Raw genomic sequence first — 21,509 nt, forward strand, 5'->3', positions numbered from 1 at the left:
TGCATCCAAAATACAATTGAAGAAACTTGAGGCTCAGAGAGGCAAGATGTGTCAAGGTCAATGACCAACAAGGAAAGAGAATAGTTAATGGCAACTTCATTAGTCTCTGTGCAAGGAGAGACTTTTGCAGAGAGCTTTTCATAATATTGAAATAAGTTGCCAGAGAAGTTGGAGAGGGCCTAAAGCACCATTCCGTTGTGCCATCGACACCACACTTCTGATCATGGAAGGAGCATGCAATTAGGCAGAAATGAGCCTAGGTTCAGGTTGGGCCATCTGTGAATGGAACATTCTTGGGCAAGTTACTAAATCTCTCTAATTTGTGTGTTGTGTATCTGGGATTTCAGTGGAGTTTTATAAGCAGTTAAATGAGATTATGTCAAGTCTATATGCACAGTTGCTGGCATATAATAAGACCTTGAAACTTGTGGTAACAGCAGTGTCAGAATTAGAACCCACATCTTCTTTTCCTTTTTATTGTATCCTTCTGCCACCAACTCCAACCCTTGTCTTCTAGTGAAGGCTAATACAAAGTGCAAGACATGTGTGACAACATGAATGCATTGCCCAAGTCCCGCCTGGCAAATGGGGTGGGGACGCTCACCCAGTGGGTGGGGAGAAGCAGAGATGATGGGATACAGCAGTGCCACCCACCCTGCCTTGTTTACCCTGCCTCCCCTTCGCTGAGCTGTCTCTGTCCCTGGCTGCCTCTGAAGCTTGCTTCACGCAATGAGATGTCAATGCAGTAAAATCTTTCAGGATGGAAACCAGTTCAAACAGGAAGAAAGAAGACAGCACTAAACCTAGAACTCATGCAAAAATCACATTCCCTCTAAGGGCTAGAGAGAGAGAGGGTGACTGTACTGTAGATGATATCTGTTACTATTTTTCAAAGTTAGATATTTCCTTTCTAGGTGTTTGTGGTACTTTCAAGATAAGAAAGAAATGGAAAAGACCTCTTCCATAGAACACAGAATGGACAAAACAGTAGCAGCCATAGATTGCTGCTGTTTTCACTGTAAGAATATACATTCTTTCTCTTTTGCTTAAAAAAAAAATGTAGGCCTTTGGATTTCACTCTGTAGCTGTGACCTTGTGATCTTCATCTTAGTACTGAAAAGGCCTAAAGACAAAGCAGGCAGAGGAGGTGAGATTGTCCTTGGCATAAACACAGGGCCAAGGCTGCCTGTGTGCTGGACTGGAGGAAGCGGTGGCCCCCACAACATTCAGCAGAATAGGTCCTTCATTCTAGCTCTGATGACATTTCCTGTCACACAACACTGGTCATATTACCTTGTGCAAACCCCATCCTAAAGCTGAAGTTTTTCTTTCTGTAAAATGGATTGCACTGTCACTATTTTTGAAACCTTAGACATTTACATGACACAATCATATTTTTAAAAGTGTATCACTATCAGGTATATGCTTAATATATTTAACAAAATCACCTCCCTTCTAAATATTCAAACATGAAAAGTTTAGGGCAGAATTCCCTGTAAAGATGGTAAATTAAAATAGGTACATATTTTTCCTCCCTCTTGAAAACCTCCTAAAAAAATAGAATTTCTTTGAAAGAAAGGTAGGAATCATATGGAAAGTTAGTACATGACATAGCAGACCTGAGAAAAGTATTTCATAAGCCAGCAGTGGAGGACCCTGAGGACTCATCCAATCTAAAACAAAGTTTCCGGAAATGGTAGTACCAGGTGCCCCTGCAAGTTAGGGTGAAGGAAAGGAAGGAGCTCAAATAAGGAGGATCAGCTGAGAGCCTGTTCCAGAAGCAGTCTGACTCCATGGGGCTGAGTTATTGAAGGTGTATTCAATAAAGAAGAAAAAAACAGAAGACATCTGGCCTAGGAGATGCCAGACGAAAGTGTGGGCAGTGATACCTTACTCAAAAGCAGGTTTCAATCAAAGTGTGCATCCTGGAGGCTAAAACCTCCAGCGCTTTCCTCCCGTTCAGCTCCTAGCGCACTGGTGGCCAGGCCTTCACACATCATGCAGGGATCAGACGATTCTTTTTTTTCTTTTTTTTTGAGACGGAGTTTCGCTCTGTCGCCCAGGCTGGAGTGCAGTGGTGCGATCTCGACTCACTGCAAGCTCTGCCTCCTGGGTTCACGCCATTCTCCTGCCTCAGCCTCCCGCGTAGCTGGGACTACAGGCACGCGCCACCATGCCCGGCTAATTTTTTGTATTTTTAGTAGAGACGGGGTTTCACCGTGTTAGCCAGGATGGTCTCGATCTCCTGACCTCGTGATCCACCCGTCTCAGCCTCCCAAAGTGCTGGGATTACAGGCGTGAGCCACCGCGCCCGGCCCCCAGACAATTCTTATTTGTGAAATCCTAGCAGTCCAAGAAGAAAGACTTGCATATATTGATATTGGCACCTCTCCAACTAAATGTCCCAACCAGATCACCCTGCAGTAAGCTCACAGGCCACAAGCCCTACTCACATGCTCAGTCAGTGCTCTCCAGCTAAATGTCCCAACCAGGTCACCCTGCAGTAAGCTCACAGGCCACAAGCCCTACTCACATGCTCAGTCAGTGATCACCTTAGCATCACACACAATGAAATGAGAACATAGCCCCAAGGATTAAAGAGAACTAAGGAACAGTGCTCACATAGAAGAGAGAGTGAAAACAAGCAAACAGAAGCTAATCTACTTGGAGGACACAGACTCTGTGAGGCAAAGCAAACTTTAGAAAAGAGTCAGAGAGAACTTAGAAAAATAGCAGAAGAGACCATTGTAAATTGGGAGATAGTACTTAAAAAAACTAAACATTCAGAGAACGAAAAGGAATCTTGGATTTTTCCAAATTGCTTTTTTTTTGATGGGGGGGTGGCAGGAAATGAGGAGTGTGCAGGAAATGGGAATCCATCATAGTTTACAACTTGGATGAGAATGGCATTTGCATATTCAAAATATTTTAAGTAATAAATATTGCTCAAAGCAAAATTATACCGTAAGTGTATGGGAGGAAGGAGAAATGGGAAGGATGCATGTGCCTCATGGGACAGTGGGAGGAAAGAGTGAAATGCCTGGTTTTTTTTTTTTTTTTTGAGACTGCTCTGTTGCCTAGGCTAGAGTGCAATAGTGCGATCTCGACTCACTGCAACCTCTGCCTCCTGGGATCAACCTATTCTCCTGCCTCAGCCTTCCAAGTAGCTGGGACTACAGGCATGCGTCATCATGCCTGGCTAATTTTTATATTTTTAGTAGAGACGGGGTTTCACCATGTTGGCCAGGCTGGTCTCGAACTCCTGAGCTCAGATGATCTGCCCGCCTCAGCCTCCCAAAGTGCTGGGATTACAGGCATGAGCCAGCGCGCCTGGCCAAAATGCTTGTTTTTTATGGTGGACAGTTAATAGACAATGCCAAAAGTGAAAAGAAATGTTTAAAAAAGAAGTAACAAAGCATATTATTGGCATCATGTTCATAAATGCCAAAATAACAATTACAACAGCTTAAAGAGGTACAAAATTTCCTCTGGCAAGGGGATCATGAGAGACTGCTGTATTTTGTTTGTTTGGGGGTTTGGATTTTTTTTTTCTTTTTTGAGACAGGGTCTCACTCCCTGTTGCCCAGGCTGGAGTGCAGTGGTATAATCACAGCTCACTGCAACCTCAACTTTCTGGGCTCAAGCCTGCCTCAGCCTCCCCAATAGCTGGGACCACAAGTGTGCACCACCGTGCCAGGCTAATTTTTTATATTTTTAGTAGAGATGGGATTTCGCCCTGTTGCCCAGGCTGATCTTGAACTCATGGGCTCATGCAATCTTCCCGCCTTGGTCTCCCAAAGTGCTGGGGTTATAGGCATGAGCCACTGTGCCCAGCTTGTTTTGTTTTTAAATGAAGCTTGAAGAATTTTTTGAACTATATACACTTATAACTTTGATAAAAATAAAATTTCATATCAAAACTGTAAGTAGCATCATTTGTGTAAAAGTAGATTTCTCAAATTATTAAAAATATTATCCTATGCAATTAGACACTGAGCACATCAAAGTTTTATTTAACTGATAAACCAGGGAACAAGCTGAACAACAACAACTTGGTTCAAAAGTATTCAGGTTTCTTGATATTTTGTGAGAGAAGAGATACTTGTATAAAGTTATCATTAGGTATAAAACAGGTAAATTTTCTCCAGAGTAATAAAACTATGAGTTTTAACAAAGCAGCAAACATCACATTTTATCATTTTTCTGCAAGTTAACTACTAACTCTGCAAGGTTATAACATTTCTAGTTTCTAATCAGTTGTGGATGGTTAATCCAAACAAAGTTATATTCCTGAGAGGGTAAAAGGAGCTTCTGTGTGGTTTTTCCAAATGTTCTATTAAAAATGTCATGCCATCCTCATTTTGCTTTATTTCCAAGTTTTGGAGCTTTTTCTTGCACACTTGCCATAAATATAACCAATTTCAAAAAATAAACACAATAAAAACAAAACAATGTCATTAAGTTCTAAGTAGATACTGTTTGCTGCCTGCTCTGACCTGAAGATTTTCCTCTTTGTTAGAAAAGGTGTTTTTACAAGAACTAGAGAGGTATTAAAGACATATAATCACCAAAAGGAGATTTCTCTACTTGGTATCATGAAAAGTGTTGAAAGAAAAATGAAAAAAAAAGGCCACATTTTTTATATAATTTGGTTTAGTGTTATGAAATGCTTTGTCTATTGGTACTTAAAATATTCTCATATTTGGTGTGCTTTCTTATTCTAGAAACCCTGAAGGAGATCAGTAGTTTCGCACTGCATTCTGAAAAGTCCTAGGAGTGGCCTAGGGCCAAGAGTGAGTCAGGAAGAGAGGGCTTGGCTCCCTTAGCCCTGACCCTGCCTGGTCCCCATCCACTCCCAGCTCACCTTCTGCTGTGTTATGTAGTGAGCTCTGCATAAGACTTCATTTCAAGTCCCTTCCAGATACCAGAGCCTATAATTATTAAAAGAAAAAAAATCACTACAATTTGCAGTGTGTTTAGGTTGGATGGATTAATTTCTTTGCCAAGGCCATAATGGGAAGACCGATTTTGTCATTTCAATTACAAGCTACAGTTTAGTTTGAGCCCGGAAGTCACTTTCCTAGAGTCTCCCTCCACTTGCCTGGCACTGGAGCAATTAACAGTGGGTGATTTGTGGCTGCACTTTTACTGCTTAGCACAGGTTTATCATCTTGAAAGTTTTCCATTTGCATATATGCTATACATTCTTTGGGTGACATTTAGATATCACCCAGAGTTTAGATTATGCATTGCCTTGTACTGCGCTTTCTGTTACGTGCTGGGAATCTGCAAGCCCAACCAGAGAGCTGATGCAAACCAAGGGGAATGTGAGTTGCAGCCACCACTTACTGAGGGCTTACTATATACCAACCCCCAGTATCAAAGACTTTACCTGCATTACCTTGTTTATTCCTCAAACCAGTAACTTTGAGGTTACTATTATTTGCCACATTTTATAAACAAAGAAACAGAAACTCAGAGAGGAAAAGCAATTTGCCCAAGGTCACCCAGCTCAAATGAGCAGAATTGGGATTCAAACACAAGTATCTCTAATCTCAAAACACTCTGCTATACAACCTCCCAATACTGGGAGCTTTCAGAGTGAAATGAATTGAATTTGACAGTTTTCTACTTTTAAATACCAAACTTCCTGAGCAGTCTAATTGCTGCTCTTTGGAACAAGAAGAAATGGCTATTTAAAAGAAGCAAGGGGCAGGAGGTCAAGAAAGTGGGTTTTAATATCTCTATTCACAAGGGAAGAGATGTAATCCTGGAAAAAAAATAGCATCAAAATGAAAACCATTATATAAATTTGATGAAATTGCAAAGGAATGCAGAAAATATAAGGGAGGGGGAATACATAGCATTGAAGATTTTATAAAAGGCAGAGAAAAGATCAAAAGTCACTGAAGGAGGTAGAAGTTGGTCCAATTGAAGGCAGGGTCTATCCTTCTTGACAGATGGAAGGTGGATGATGAAACCCCCCAAGTAGCCACCAGAAATCTCTGATCGTGTTCCAGTCTGCATGGGTGAGTTTGGATAAGGAGAATACTCTGGAGACAGGCTGCTGGGTTGAATCCTTTCTCCGTTCCTCACTGGGTGACCCTGGATGAATTACTTAACCACTCTGGCTTCAGTTTCTTCATCTGAACAATGGAGAGAGTAATGTTGCTCGTCTTGATGTGAGATGATATAAAGTGCTTAGCAGAGTACTGGGCATTTAGGAAGCACTAAAGACTGTCAGCTGTGGTTGTTGTTATAACCATGAACATCATGTTCACGTAGTACAAGAAATAGGAGACTGTAAGTCAGCAAAATGGCTTGGAGAAATAAAGGAGAAGGAAATCAGGAGAGAGGTTCACCTTTGGGCCAGAAATGTGGGGAGATCTGTCTTCCCTGGCCTTGAGTGTCAGGAGTAGAAAGGGCTGGTTGGTGGGGAGAGACCAGCCAGTCTCCAGCAGAGACTGAAGTCTGGCTGCGCTTGATGAAGCAGGGGAACTTGTTTCTGTAAAATAAATGCTCTAACAAAAGCTCCAGTGGCAGAGGTTCTGTTGGTGGCTCCGCAGGGCTAGAGAGTCTGGGACTAGCCAAAGTAACAAAGAAGTGAGTCTAAGGCAGAGAAAGCTCTGGGTTATTCATCTCCAGATGCCAAAAGTCACTGAAAGTCATTGGGGCAGGAGGAGGACATTTTTTAATAAGCACATCTTCTTTCTTTTTCTGGCCCTACCCCAACTGCAAATCTACTTCTCTCTCACTGTATAACCAACTCCCTGCAATTCCTTACATTAAGTGACAAAACCACACTTAAGTTTAATGCAGTAAAGCTTGCTGGAGTACTTGTAAATGAGCATGGGTGGTCATCCACGTTTTCAGCCACTATTGATTTAGCACTTTCTTTGTGTCAGGCTCTGGCTAGGTTCTGGAGACACAGAGCTGTTCCCAAGCCCCCATCTCCAGAGCTAAACAACATGTCACATCATGGTTCTTAGCCATCAGAATAACACACCTAAAATTCAGAAATTGCTGACGCCCAGGCTCTGTCTCAGACTACAGAATCTCCAGCAGAGGACCCAGGCATGTAAGTTCTTCCAGAATTGCACATGTCATTTTTAGGTCCACATCGACCTTGAGAGAACCTTCTATATTTTTGTAGATGAGAGAATTGAGGCTCAGAGAAGTGATATGTGAGGTTGCACACCTGGCAAATACAGCATTGAACTTCAGACCTAGAGCTTCTGAAGTTAAGATTCCTAGGCCTTTCCACTTGGCCATGGCCACCCTCGCGTATGCATGGTATGCAACTCTGTGCCTAAATGCTATGCTGGTAAAATGCTCCAAGATATAGATGAATATGCTTGAAACCCTTGCCAACTACAACAAAAGCTCAAAAAGGATCGGCAAATCCTACAGAAAGTTTAGGGACCTGTATTTAAAGTAGCCAGAACCCAATACCTGTTACAACCTGACTCACTGTAAATTTCCACCCAAGGTGGGTAATGTGGCTTCTATTATACAAGCACCATGTGGTTGCCATTATGTAACCCTAGTTTCCATTATATAACCCTAGTCCCGGGGCTCCAGAAACACTGCCTCCTCAATTTGTCCCTCCAGCCTCCAAGTGACAGTGGCTTCCTGCTGTGGCTGACTCTAGGTTACCTTGTTTGGTGTGTTGGCATTTCTGTTACCTGTATAACCAATTCCCTGCATTAAATTTCCTCCTTATTCCAGCTCAGATCCTGACTATTAGATGAAGAAACCAAGGATTAGAAAAGTTAATATAACTGTATTGGTCTGTTCTTGCGCTGCTATAAAGAAATACCTGAGACTGGGTAATTTTTAAAGAAAAAAGGTTTAATTGGTTCCTGATTCCACAGGCTGTACAGGAAGCATGATACTGGCATCTGCTAGGCTTCTGGGGAGGCCTCGGGACACTTTTACTCACGGTAGAAGGCTAGGCATGAGCAGGCATCTTCACGTAGCCAGAGCTGGAGGAAGAGAAAGAGGGGAGAAGTTGCCACACACTTTTAAACAAACAGATCTCATGAGAACTCACTATCATGATGACAGCACCGAGGGAGATGGTGTTAAATCATGAGAATCCACTCCCATGATCCAGTCGCCTTCTACCAGGCCCCACCTCCAACACTGGGGATTATGATTTGACCTGAGATTTCGCCGGGGACACAGATCCAAACCATATAATAACTTAACCAATGCAGTACTAATTATTGTCAGAGCTAGTATTCTAGCTCCAAAGTTCCTGATTCCAAAGCCTAAGTTAAGCCATCTTAACTTATATTTCAGGTGAATAGTGGAATTTTTTATGCCCAGTGTAGGTGGTAATGACGATGGAGATATGGCGATGGTGATGATGATGATGATGATGATGATGATGATGATGATGATGGCAGTGGTGGTGGTGGTGTTGGTGATGGTGTTGAAGATCACCATGTCTGACCACTGTTGTCTGTGTCCTTTGTACAATTGTTCAGATGCAGTGTCCTGGTTGTCACACAGATGTCTCTGACTGTTTTACAGGCCTTCACCTACCACCATATCCAGGAGATCATGGTCCAGCTGCTGCGGACAGTGAACCGGACAGTCATTACCATGGGCCGGGATCACATTCTGATTGTGAGTGGATTATTTCTTCTTGTCAAATGTTGCAAGCTCTTCAGCATCTAAAAATGGATTTTCTGAAAAGGCAGATCACATTGAACTCCCAGCATTGATCATTGCTTTGTTTTGGAGTACAATGACCAGATTTTTCCTGTCTGAGTTGGGAGGACTTGAGAATTAACTCAAGTTGTTGAAATAAAACAGGGCTTAGGACTTGTCTAGTTGAGTGTACCAGCGCTAAATTGAGTATACCAGCAAGGGTGGACTATCACTGCTGAAGACAGAGAAGGGAGAGCAGCTTTTGTAAGTGAACAAGGTGGAACATTCCAGATGCATGTCCACTAGGAACTTTTTCCTCTGGCCTACAGTCACATGGTGCCCAGTCTCAGGGTCCTGTGAGCTTGGTTTCCTAAGGGGCTTCATTGTGTGTTAATTCTGCCCATAGATGCTGGTTATTCAAGGTCATTACTACATATTGAGCTATTCTTCTGCATAAACAGTATGTTCTGAAGATCAGGAATTTCTGCCCCGTCATCTGATTATTTTCCTTCTCCAGACACAGAACCCAGCTCGAACCCTTTAACCTCTGCCCATCGTGCTTTAAACCAAGGACCCAAAATTCAAATGCTTACAGGGGCCAGTCACCAACATAAATGAGTATGCCCAACCATGTCACTCCTCTGCTGAAACCTGCCAATGGTTGTCCATCTCACTCAGAATAAAATCCAAACATTGCCAGGCCTGAAATGCCTTTGCCCCATGCTTATTTATTTATGTGTTCCTCCCACATATAAAACATGATAGATGTGCTGTTTCCCTTTTTTTGAGTCTGATATCACCTAAGCATAGAGGCTTGCCTTCTCTGATCACCCTGTCTACAATTCCCAGTACCTCTCCATCCACTAAAAGTCATACCTTACTTCTTTATTTTTCTAATTACGTATAATTGGAAATATACATTATCTTATTTTGTTATTGTCTAGCTATCCTCATGAGAATATGAGCTCCAGGAAAGTAAGCATGTTTTTCTGTTTTGTCATTGCTGTGTCTCTAGGTCCTTTAACAGCACTTGGCATATAGCAGGTGCTCAGTAAATACGTTTGAATGAATAAATGCATGACATGTGCCAGGCAGGGACTCTAATGTTTAAAAAAGGATGAGGGCTACTCAGCCCTGACTGATTGATACCATGTGGGATTGGACCATATAGTTGCTAGGATTCCCAACATTTCAAGAGAATCTGAAAATTTCTATGTTTTGTATGAACTTTTCTGATATTTCAGTGTTGGCAGTTTATTTTAAAAAATAATGTTTATAAACACTTTGTGACTCCCAAACAGCTGGATTCTCTTCAGAAAGCCACCCTGACATTCCTGCTTTACACAGTGGTGACATCCGTGGAGAGCATCAGTGGTGCCAGATACTCTTGCTTTTTTGGGCCAGAGAGCCATGTAAACTGGTCTTTGTCATTTGTCTTACTTACCATCCTTCCACCTTTGAAGTATCACATTTTTCTTTCTTCTTTCTTCTTTTTTTCTTTTTTGTTTTGTTTTGTTTGAGAGACAGAGTCTCACTCTGTCACCCAGGCTGTAGTACAGTGGTGTGATCTCGGCTCACTGCAACCTCCACCTCCTGGGTTCAAGTGATTGTCTGGCCTCAGCTTCCCAAGTAGCTGGGACTACCAGCATGCGCCACCATGCCCAGCTAACTTTTGTATTTTTAGTAGAGGCAGGGTTTTACTACATGTTGACCAGGCTGGTCTCGAACTCCTGACCTCAAGTGAAGCATTTTATAACCTCCTTTATCTTTATTCCTTCTCTTTAGAGTAAACCTAAAGATGATCATCAGTCCATTTGGCTCATTCTGTACGTAGCAGGCTTTTAACTCCCTTTCCTGTAGAACAGTGATTCTTTTAAATGGGGCCTGGGTCATAAGAAGCGCTAAATAAGTGCTGTATATTATTATTTTGCTTTCTATCTGGTAGAGTGAGGCTCTCTGTCTTTTGCATTATCAACATAGGCAAGTAACTACTCAGTACTGCCAGTCCTATGAGCCTTTTGTTTGACGGCTTTTGTGGCTGGCTCTTCTAACACACATCCCTCACTGTTGCCCCATCAATCTTTACCAGGACACTCCCCTACTCTGGAATGGTCAGTAGCTCCCTGCTGCTTACCAAATTAAGTCATAAATGCATTAGCCCAATCATTTTCAGCTTCTGTGATCTGATCTGGTCACAACCACATTTTTCAGTCTTTTCATCAACTTTTTTCCATCCAAATATCCAGCCAAAATGGATGTCTGGATATTGCCCAAACATGCTGGCACTGTCTTACATGCAGGCTTAGCCTCTGCTTCTTTCTTTGCCTGAAATTCCTTCTTGTACCTTTCAACATGTTGAAATCCTACCTAGTTTTCCAGGTCCAGCACAAATGTACGAAGCTGCTCTAGCTGGGACCGCTCCCTCTTCTAAATCACCAAGCTCTCTTTACCTTTTTTTTAAAAGCAGTTTTTCCTGGCTAACATGGTGAAACCCCGTCTCTACTAAAATACAAAAAATTAGCCAGGTGTGGTGGCAGGTGCCTGTAGTCCCAGCTACTCGGGAGGCTGAGGCAGGAGAATGGCATGAATCCGGGAGGCAGAGGTTGCAGTGAACCAAGATCGCGCCACTGCACTCCAGCCTGGGCGATAGAGTGAGACTCCATCTCAAAATAAACAAATAAACAAATAAATAAAAGCAGTTTTATTGAAGTATAGTTTATACACTTTAAAATTTAACCATTGAAAGTGTTCAGTTTGACGAGTTTTAGAAAATTTATAGTTATGCAACCATCACCGTAATTCAGTTTAGAGTATTTCTTTTACTCTCCAAAGTTCCATTTGCAGTCACTTTCTTTCCCTCCTCTCGCCAACCCTAAGCAACCATTAATCTACTTTTCATCTCCATAGATTACCTTTTCTGGAAAATTTTATATAAATGAAATCATACAATTCGAGGTCATTTGTGTCTGTCTTCTTTCCTTAGCATAATGTTTTTGAGGTTTGTCCATATTTTAGGATATATCAATACTTCATTTCTTTTCATTGCTGAATAATAGTGCATTATATGAGCATGCCAACTTTTGTTTATCCAGTTACTAGTGGATGGATATTTGGATTGTTTTTAACATTTGACTATTATAAATAATACTGCTTTGAACATTCACAAACAAGTGTTGTATGAATGTGTTTTGACTTCTCTTGGGTAGAAATCTAGGAGTGGAATTGCTGGGGCATATGGGAAGTGTATGTTTATCTTTAGAAGAAACTGCCAAACTATTTTCCATAGTAGCCATAATGAGAAAAACCTGGAATTATATATTTTAAAAAGCATTCCCTGAAACTAGGAGGGAGCAAAGAGATTAAACAATGACTTGGATGAGTCCAGCTTGACCAGTAGATGAGTTTATTATGACTTACATACGAAGTACTCCTGGATGCTGGCAGGACAGCTTTAGAGATCAGCACAACTTCCCATCCCTAAGCTGCTTTTAAGCTAATTTTCTGGTGCTTTGCCTACTGTGTGTGCGTGATGGGGCTGTTTTCCTTGGTAGATTCTCAGCTACCCTCTGGGATGTTCAGGTTATCAGGGACACCTGCTTCTAAGCTGGGCACCTTGGCCTTGGCTCACCGCCCAGCCTTTAAAGACAAACAGCGGACATGCACTCCTAAGTAACCCGGTGGATGACCCATCACACTACGTGGCTGTACCACTTCACATTCCCACCAGCAATGTTTGAGGTTTTGTTTACCCACATCCCCACCAAGTCTTATTATTGTCAGCCCTTTGGATTATAACTGTCCTAGTGGTATTTCACTGTGGTTTTAATTTTCCTTTCCCCAGTGATGAATGATATTGAGCACGTTTTCATGTGCTCTGCCTCTTCTTTTTTTTTGAGTCATTTTTATCTATGAACTTGTCACAGCTCCTCTCTTAGACTGTAAGAGTTTAAGGCTTGTGCCTATTTGTGAAATAAATGGAGTAATAATAGATCTTCCTCATAGAGATCCTGTGTGAATTAAATCATATAATACAGGATAAGCATTTGTACGTGTGCTTCTTATGCACTGTATTCATTTATTTATTCCTTTAGCAGTTTATGAGAACCTCTCAGATACTCAGCACAAAGACTCAGAAATGAGTTAGGCATGGTCTGTGCCCTGGAGAAAATCAGACCTCTTCTGATGTGATGTCTCTCAGGCATCTCAAATGCACTGCACCCCAAACTCAACTCATTGCCAGGTCCCTGAAGCCCACTCCACACTCCACCTGAATTCGGGATCTCAGTTTATGGGACTGCCATCCTAGATCTCAAGCTGCCCTTGTCCCTCCCTCTGTCACCTGCCTGCCATTTCCATTCACCCACCAAGTCCTGCTGCTTTCAGCCCACCTGTCCCCACTCCCTCCCCACTTGGGCTGGACAAGCTACCCTGCCTCTGTCCCTTGCCCTGTGTTCTCCGAGGCCCTATGCATACTTAGGTCACTGTGCCCATTGTGCTTATGACATTGTAAGGTAATTCTCTATTTGTAGGCTCCCCCCACATTTAGGGGACCCCCCAAGGTCAGGCACCCTGTTTTACTCTTTTATCCTCAACACCCACCAGGGTGCCTGGCGTGCAGTGGGTACCCAAGTTTGTTGAGCAAATGAAGGCACTAATGAAATGAAATGAGTGAATAAGTGAAATAATCCCTGAAAATGCTGTCATTTCTTACCTTCATATTCTTGAATGTGCTTTCCCCTCAGATTGCTTTTCCTTATTCAACAAATGTGTTTTCTAAATGTGGGAATCCACATTTCAGGGAGTAAGGAATTGCCTGTTCAGACTTTCTGGCTCATCCCTGAAGCCTTGCAAAGGTTGTAAGTTGCAAGCTGTGTCATTAGTCTCAATGACTTTGGAGTTTGCTAGTGTAATTACAATGCTAAGAGTGCTGAGAGGGGAGAGCCAGAGGCCTGTGGCAAGCATACTTCACTAGGAGCAGAAATGTACCTGAAATAGAAGGAAGCAACAAACAGGGTTTTCTTAAGATATAGTTTCATTTTCATAAAATGAGCCTTTCCAGCAATTCCTAGAATAGAAATATCTCCTCCAAATTAAAGAAAATGATGTTGGAAAGTAGTTACTCAGGGGTCAAGGGTCCCTGTCTTAGCACTGAAGGCCCCAATCTAATTTTGAATTGAAATGTGACAAGGAGGAGAGATCCCCATTCCACCTGTCACTTTTAATTTTCCAGATGTGATTTTTTTGGTTAGTTTCCATTGTTTGGGAATATTAATCAATATTTGCGGTAAACACCATAAATGTCAAGTACTTTTGAAATCCCAAGAGGGCCCCAAATGGGTATAGGATGGCTGGTTGCAACTCTCATTCTTATACGGGATTAGTGACAGTTTTTTTCTTCTTTTCAGGGATAGGAACATTGCAGTAAAAGGTTTTAGCCACTAAAATCACAGGAACCATGGGGTTAGGATGGATTGCTTGTTGGGCTTAGGGCTTTGCGATGACCATTCCTGATTTTTCTATAGATCAATTCCCTGAGCAATGAATTGTTGGTGACAAATGAGCAAAAGGGAATTTTGCAAAAATAAAAAGCAAATGACTTTTACATGACTAGTACCCTTTCATCCTCTCTTTGCCACGGTCTAATTTGTCAGGTAACTTCTTGTTTACTTAAGTCCTAAGGAATTTAGCTTTTGTGCTGAGAAAGGGAGCACGGTTTGATAGAAAGTGTATATATATATATACACACACATATACACACACATATATACACACATATATGTACATATATACACACACACACATATATACACACACACATATATATGCTTTTATTTCAATACGTTTGGAGTACAAGTGGTTTTTTGTTACATGGATGAATTATATAGTGGTGAATTCTGAGATTTTAGTGCACCCATCACATGAGTAGTGTGCATTGTACCTAATATGTTGTTTGTTTATTCCTAGCCCCGCTTCCACCCTCCCCCTTCTGAGTCTCCAAGGTCCGTTACGTTACTCTGTATGCCTTTGCATACTCATGGCTTAGCTCCCACCTATAAGTAAGAACATGCGGTTTTTGGTTTTCCACTCCTGTGTTACTTCACTTAGAATAATGGCCTCCAGCTCCATCCAAGTTGTGGCAAAAGACATTATTTCATTCCTTTTAATGGCTGAGTAGTATTCCATGGTGCATATATCCCACATTATCTACTCATTAGCTGATGGGCACTTAGGTTGGTTCCACATGTTGGCAATTGTGATTTGTGCTGCTATAAACATACATGTGAGAGTGTCTTTTTCACATAATGACTTCTTTCCCTTTGGGTAGATACCCAGTATTGAGATTGCTAGATTGAATGGTAGATCTACTTTTAGCTCTGTAAGGAATTCCTATACTGTTTTCCACAGAGATTGTACTAATTTGCATTCCCACCAGCAGTGTATAAATGTTCTCTTTTCCCAACATTCATGCCAGCATCGATTGTTTTTTAACTTTTTAATAATGGCCATTCTTGCAGGAGTAAGGCAGTATCTTATTGTGGTTTTAATTTGCATTTTCCTGATGATTAGTGATGTTGAGAATTTAGATAGAATATTCTCCCTTATCTGGGAGAACAGGAAAAAAATTCTACATTCTTTCTGCAGATAATTGGCTAGTGACTTTATGCCAATTTAATCTCTCTAGACCTTGTTTTTTTAATGCAATAAACTATACCATATTTGAAATCTTCTTCTTATATCTGAGTTTCCTGACTTGGCTGACAATTCCTATTCTCTTTTTCTATCTCCCAAGCTCCTGAATCAGAGACCTAAAATAGATTTTGCTCAAGTGCCAGCCCTGGCTGATTGGGGATGGCTGCCTGTAGAACTGTGTTGAGGAGGATGCAGAGGCTACACGTTGGCTCAGTGGGAAGAACTTGGGAATTGATTAGTGCTGTCTGTCATGGCATGAGATTGGAGAACAGTGATGTATGCAAGATACTTGCAAATATTATGTATTTACTGCAACCGTTGGTGTTTTTCTGGCCCAGTCCAAAAACTCTTGTATAAACAAGATTCTCTTGCACATATTCTTGCTTCCTTTAAAAAAGCTGTGGTATAAAAGCAGAAGAGTAATGGAAAAAACCATCTTGGAGAGCCTGCCTTTCCTGGGGAACAATTTCCTCAGGCTACATGCCGTATTTTATCAAATGTAAGATGCTCCATGATTTTATGTGCCCATAAGAAAGAAAACTTGCTACCAATTATAATGTGACACAGATTGTAATCTTCAGAGAGGTTAAAATATATTTTTTGAAAAGTTTGACTCAAAATGCCTACTGTGTAATGGATTGCACCTTGAGCCTTCACACACAGGTAGGCAATATTGCTATCTCCTGTTGTTTAGGGGAACAGATTGAGCAGCAGAGGATGAAAGCATCATGCCTAAAGTTACACTGCTGGTAGGAATAAGCAGGATGTGAACCAGGGACACCACAGTGCGTATGTCTCCAGTCATCTGTGCTCCCTTCCAGGAAGATATTGTCCTGTCTCACGGGTCTTGGAGCAGCTTGAGGAAAAATGTCCAGGCTTGTTTGTGCGTGGTGAGGGTGTGCCTCAAGAACCCTCCCTGGCTGATGCATCCTGTTACTGACTGCTCTAGAGAGGGCTGTCCCCTGTCTCCTGCCACCCCAGTGATGGGGACAAACAATCCCATAGGGAGAATCAACCAGGGAACTTGAACACTGCCAGAAGTTCTTGGAAGGAAAACAATCTGGTGATTTTGTTGAAATTGGGATCTAGCTTTTATTTTCGGTAGTTAAAATAAGCCTCTGGGTGATGTATTTTGGGCCTAATTACCCCGGTTTTCACAGAGGAGGCTATTGAGTGATTAAATAAAGGTAAATGCTTGGCATCATACCAGCTCCAGAAATTCAGAGCAGTTTGTTCAAAAAGAAAAAAGAAGGAAATTGGAAGTCACCTTGTCCTCTGCTGCTTTACCTCATAATAGTGCTGGAGACTCCAGGAGGCATCTGTGTCATCAGAGACTGGGCTTCAAAGCTCTGACTTCACTTTTGACTCCTGGGACACCAAATTGGAAATGACCCATCTAAGCAACTACTCTGAGCCAGACCATGAGCCCAGAGACTGAGTCAAGGACTGCAGCAGGACAGTACCAACTCCTCCCAACCCCAGTCCGTGGCAAGCAGGAGGGAGGACAGTCTAGGATATGAGGAGGTGTGGTTCCCAGCCAGGAGTGGTTAGTTGGCTCTTGGCCTTCACTCAGCACCCCTGTACCTTGTTGAAAAATAATATTTATAATAAAGCTGTCATTTAATGGCACACACACCCTGTATGCTAGGCAAATAGCTAAGCACCTGGTGTGTTTTACCTTACTTCATCTGCATCAGGTGCTCATATTTTACTGAGATAACTGAGACACAGGGAGGTCATGCAACTGGCCCATAACCACACAGCTTGTTAGTGGAAGAACTAGGATCTGAACCCAGGGAGTACTGTTTTGGAGTCACTGCCCTTAAATTGTGTATTGTACACTCCTATGCGATGAATAACTAAGGTTAGTCTTTAGGAATCAAATATTTTAAGGATAATAATTGAGCACTTTGAACTCAGTTGCCACCTTGCCTAGATCATGGAATCTAATGAGATCACCTATGTGGCAACTTTCAGAAACATATAAAATGGCACAGAATTTTTGGTGGTTTTATGATGACAATGATATGTTTAGGATTGATCTCCTAAATTCTGGTAATTAAACCACAAAAACTAAAAACTTAGAAAGAGAACTTTTTCTTTATGTGAGTGTTGGTACTTATGAAATAGCAGGCTTAACAGAAGAGGACAAGGCTGGCATGGAGTTTCCAAAGGGTTCTGGAGGCAAAGTGTCCTTCTCCTTCTCCTTCTGCCTTTAGCTCATCTCCAGGCACGGTTCATCTTGGTCCCTAAAGACCTTTCAACTCTAAATGCTTCCTTCCCATTGAGATCGCTAGCCTGAGTCTAGCCACAACCACCTCTTATGGTTGTCCCTGGCCTGCAGGACAATGTCAATGAACACCTGCTAAATGAATGAAAGATTTTTACTGTCTACTTTTATTTCCACACAAACCATCATTCTTTTTCTCAATATGCAAGTGTTATTACTGTTAGCTTTATGTCATGATTAGATGCTGAGAGTAAGGGTTGTTGCAGAATAACTGGATTGAGTGGAAAAAGACAAGACTGGCGGTGGGGAGCGGAAGCATCCCCTCCACAGAATGCACTGTCGGTATTAACAGTTCACATTTATGGACCATTTATGTGACCAAGAGGGTACCAAGCACTTTAAGGGCATTATCTAATTTAGTCAGTGAGGTTGGCAATAATTACTGTCTCATCTCAAAGAGGAAATGGCCATTAGAGAGCTTGAACGCCTTCCCAGCATTGCAAGCCTGGGAAGGAGGAAGCTAGGATTTGTGTCCCATCCGAGTCTGCCAGGGCTCAAAGCCCATCTTCTTAAGCAGCTCACTGTATGTGTCTAGGAACTTGTTTTCCTGAGGCAAAATTAATTTAATTGAGAAAATTCCTGAAAGTGTATGTGCAAGGGTATGTTTGTGTCATATATATGTGTACCTGTTTGTGTGTATGTGTATGTGTGTTAAGGGGAGATCAGGGAAAGAATCAAGTTAAGAAAGAAAATAGTAAAAAAAAATTAGACAAGAGACTTGAAATGACAGTTTGTAGCCAAAAGGTGGCATCTTGAGCTTGGGGTAGCTTGGTTGCAGCTTAATATGGTAATACGGATGGTGTGCAAGTTTTCTGGAGGGGGAAGCATTGCCTTAATAAGGACTTTGGTGAACACATATCAGGGCATACTAGGCCTAAAATATATATGCAAAACATAGATTCATATCTCAATTTTCAAAGGACCTGTAGCATGTCTGGACGGAAGTCATTTATCAAGGTAGACTTCACGGAACTGGAACTGGGTCTTCAATGCCACGAAAAACTTTAATGGCTGGAGAGGAAGGCTTGGTGCATTTTAAGTGGGAGGAGCATTTCTTGTCCTATGCCTTCTTGCAGTCTGCGAAACTCTCGTCATTCTGCTAGGCCATCTTTCTGGTTGTTCTTTGTCCTTGTTTCAGTTACAACATTACCACATGTACTGGAATTTTCTCTTTACCTATCTGTGCTCCACAGTAAAGTGAGACCCATGTGGGAAGGGACCACACCATTTATCTTTCCATTCATCCTTCCATCCATGGTGTGTAGCAGGCACTCAATTCAAGCTATGGCAGTAAATTAATGGAAAGAACAAACTAATTGAAGGAACAAATTAATGACAAGCTTTACAAAGTTCAATTTAAAAAATAATGTGAATAAAGTTTTGTTTCATGCCAATCTTTCCTGTAAAGATTTTTTAAAATATAAAATTCCCAAATACCTTACTAGCTCTGGGTGACAGAATTTTTTCAGGCAAACTAAAATATGAGAGCTGGAGCATAAAAGAGCATGCTTCATTCTCCAAATCTTTCTTCCATCCCATGATTAGCTGTTGCAGAAATGAGAATTAAGAGGAAATATGAGGTTCCTTGATTTGTTAAGATAGCTACTGCATTCTACCTGCTGTGTCCAATGGAGCAGACCTTTGCTATGGGTAGGGAGTGCTCCTAGATAATGATGATGATGTCACTGCTGCCATTGCTGTTGCTGTTGCTGCTGCTGCTGCTGTTGCCATGAAAGTTTCACTTGACTCAGTACATATGTGTATTAGTCCGTTTTCACACTGCTATAAAGAACTGCCCAAGATTGAGTAATTTAGAAAGGAAAGAGATTTAATTGACTCACAGTTTCTCATGGCTGGGGAGGGCTTAGGAAACTTACAATCATGGTGGAAGGGGAAGCAGGGATGTTTTACATGGTGGCAGGAGAGAGAGAGAGAGAGAAGGGGTAAGAGCCCCTTTATAAAACCATCAGATCTCATGAGAAGTCACTCACTAGCATGAGAACAGCCTGGGGAAAACTACCCCCATGATCTAATCACCTCCCACCAAGTCCCTCCCTCAACACATGGGGATTATGGGGATTACAATTCGAGATGAGATTTGGGTGGGGACACAGCAAAACCATATCACCATGCCTCGTGTTTCTGCAGAGTAGGTAAGTTCAGGCCCTGGGGAAGCTGGTGCCAAAGCTGGGGCCTTCATTGGCCACATAGGGACTGCAGCTGTCAGCACAGAGAGAGAGAGGGAAAGAGAGAGAAATAGAGTTTGGAGATTGTTCAGCAAGTGCTGGGAAATGCAGTCACACAGAAGAATGACTGGTCCATCATCAAATCCTAATGAAATTACCTCCAAATATCTCGGTGCCTTTCAGCTTCTGTTAGTGGAGCTGGACAAATCTGATTTGAGACAAGTAATTTTAAGCGTCTTCTTAAAGGTAAGACTCCACTGTATCTCTTGTTCTATTTCCTGGCAGTGGAAGAGAGGCCAGCTTTTTCTTGTCCTTGGAGAATTTGAGAAACAGCATATCTGCCATTTGGGCATTGGCTGAGTACCTCCATCCCTGACATTGCTTTCCAAGTGCTGTGGAACTGGGGACAAGCTATGTGGTTTGAAAGGAGTTGACAGGCTGGGAGCCAGTGTCCTCCTTTCCTCAAGAAGGGAGGAGGTCTCCTCGTTCCACAGCTAGAAAGTCTCTTCACAGTGCAGATCCCCATTTTGCTTCTCTGTAAAGTGGGGCTAGTAATGGTCATTACCTGCCAAGCTTGTGGTGAAGACTGAATAAAAACATGTTTGAAGCTCACTTCACAAGGCTTAACACATAGTAGGCCCTTGGTTAATAATAGCCATTATTATTCCTCTTGTGGGCTCGTCTCCCTGCTTTGACACAAGTGTCAGGAATAAGATTACAAATTATTTTACAGGCCTGCCTTTCAATCTTTCCTGGATTTGTGAAGTAATGTTCAGCTGTTGCTATGGCTGGGCTGTGAAGAAAGCCTCTGTGAAATACAATAAGGCACACTGTGTCTGCTGTGAAGGCCTGGAACGCACATTGGAAGGAGAAATCCTATCATGAGTGTCCTTCCCTGGGGGTGTCGTTGAGGGTCTGACAATTCCTGATATGGTTTGGCTGTGTCCCCACCCAAATCTCATCTTGAATTCCCATGTGTTGTGGGAGGGACCTGGTAGGAGGTAATTGAATCAGCCAGGCAGGTCTTTTCCGTGCTGTTTTCATGGTAGTGAATAAGTCTCATGAGATCTGATGGCTTTAAAAAGGGGAGTTTCCCTGCACAAGCGCGCTTTTGTCTGCCACCATGTGAGATGTGCCTTTTATCTTCCACCATGATTGTGAGGCCTCCCCAGCCAAGTGGAACTGTAAGTCCAATAGGCCTCTTTGTTTTGTACATTGTCCAGTCTCAGGTATGTGTTTCTTAGCAGCAGGAAAATGGACTAATCCACTGCCCCTGGGAAAATCCTGTTGGAACAACTGCTAATGAAATAGGCTTTCTCACAAATCTCAGGCCCATCACCCCCGTCCAGGGCACTGGCTTTAAGTGACTCAAAGGAATCAATTCTGTCAAATGATCCTTCAAAATCAAAACCCATTTTTCCAGATTTATGTTACATTCATGCAGTGATGCATTTGTGTAGCCATTAAATGATATTTATGATGATTTTTAACAACACAAGACTATTCTGTGAATTCTATGTAGAGAGAGGGTTGCAGGAATGAAGCAGCAAGGACAACAACGACAACAACAATAATAACAATAAAGTCATCAAGGAAACTGAAGTTCAAGGAGGGGAAAGAAATATGGCCCCTCACCAGAGGGCCTCGATCTCCCAGAGCTCAGAACATGTTCTAAGGCTCACATT

The 21,509-nt window shown here is 42.1% G+C and overlaps 1 protein-coding gene across 2 annotated transcripts in view; it reads left to right on the plus strand.

Moving 5' to 3' along the window:
* The window catches only part of DOCK2 (dedicator of cytokinesis 2), a 441,813-nt gene that overhangs the window by 192,343 nt on the left and 227,961 nt on the right, over positions 1-21,509 (plus strand). For both annotated transcript variants that reach the window (XM_031011390.3, XM_055387440.2), the window contains exon 27: positions 8,539-8,634. In XM_031011390.3, coding sequence (XP_030867250.2) covers positions 8,539-8,634 — 96 coding nt within the window. The remainder of the gene's footprint in view (positions 1-8,538; positions 8,635-21,509) is intronic.

This window comes from Gorilla gorilla, chromosome 4 (genome assembly GCF_029281585.2).
Source record: "Gorilla gorilla gorilla isolate KB3781 chromosome 4, NHGRI_mGorGor1-v2.1_pri, whole genome shotgun sequence".
Classification (NCBI taxonomy): Eukaryota; Metazoa; Chordata; class Mammalia; order Primates; family Hominidae; genus Gorilla; species Gorilla gorilla.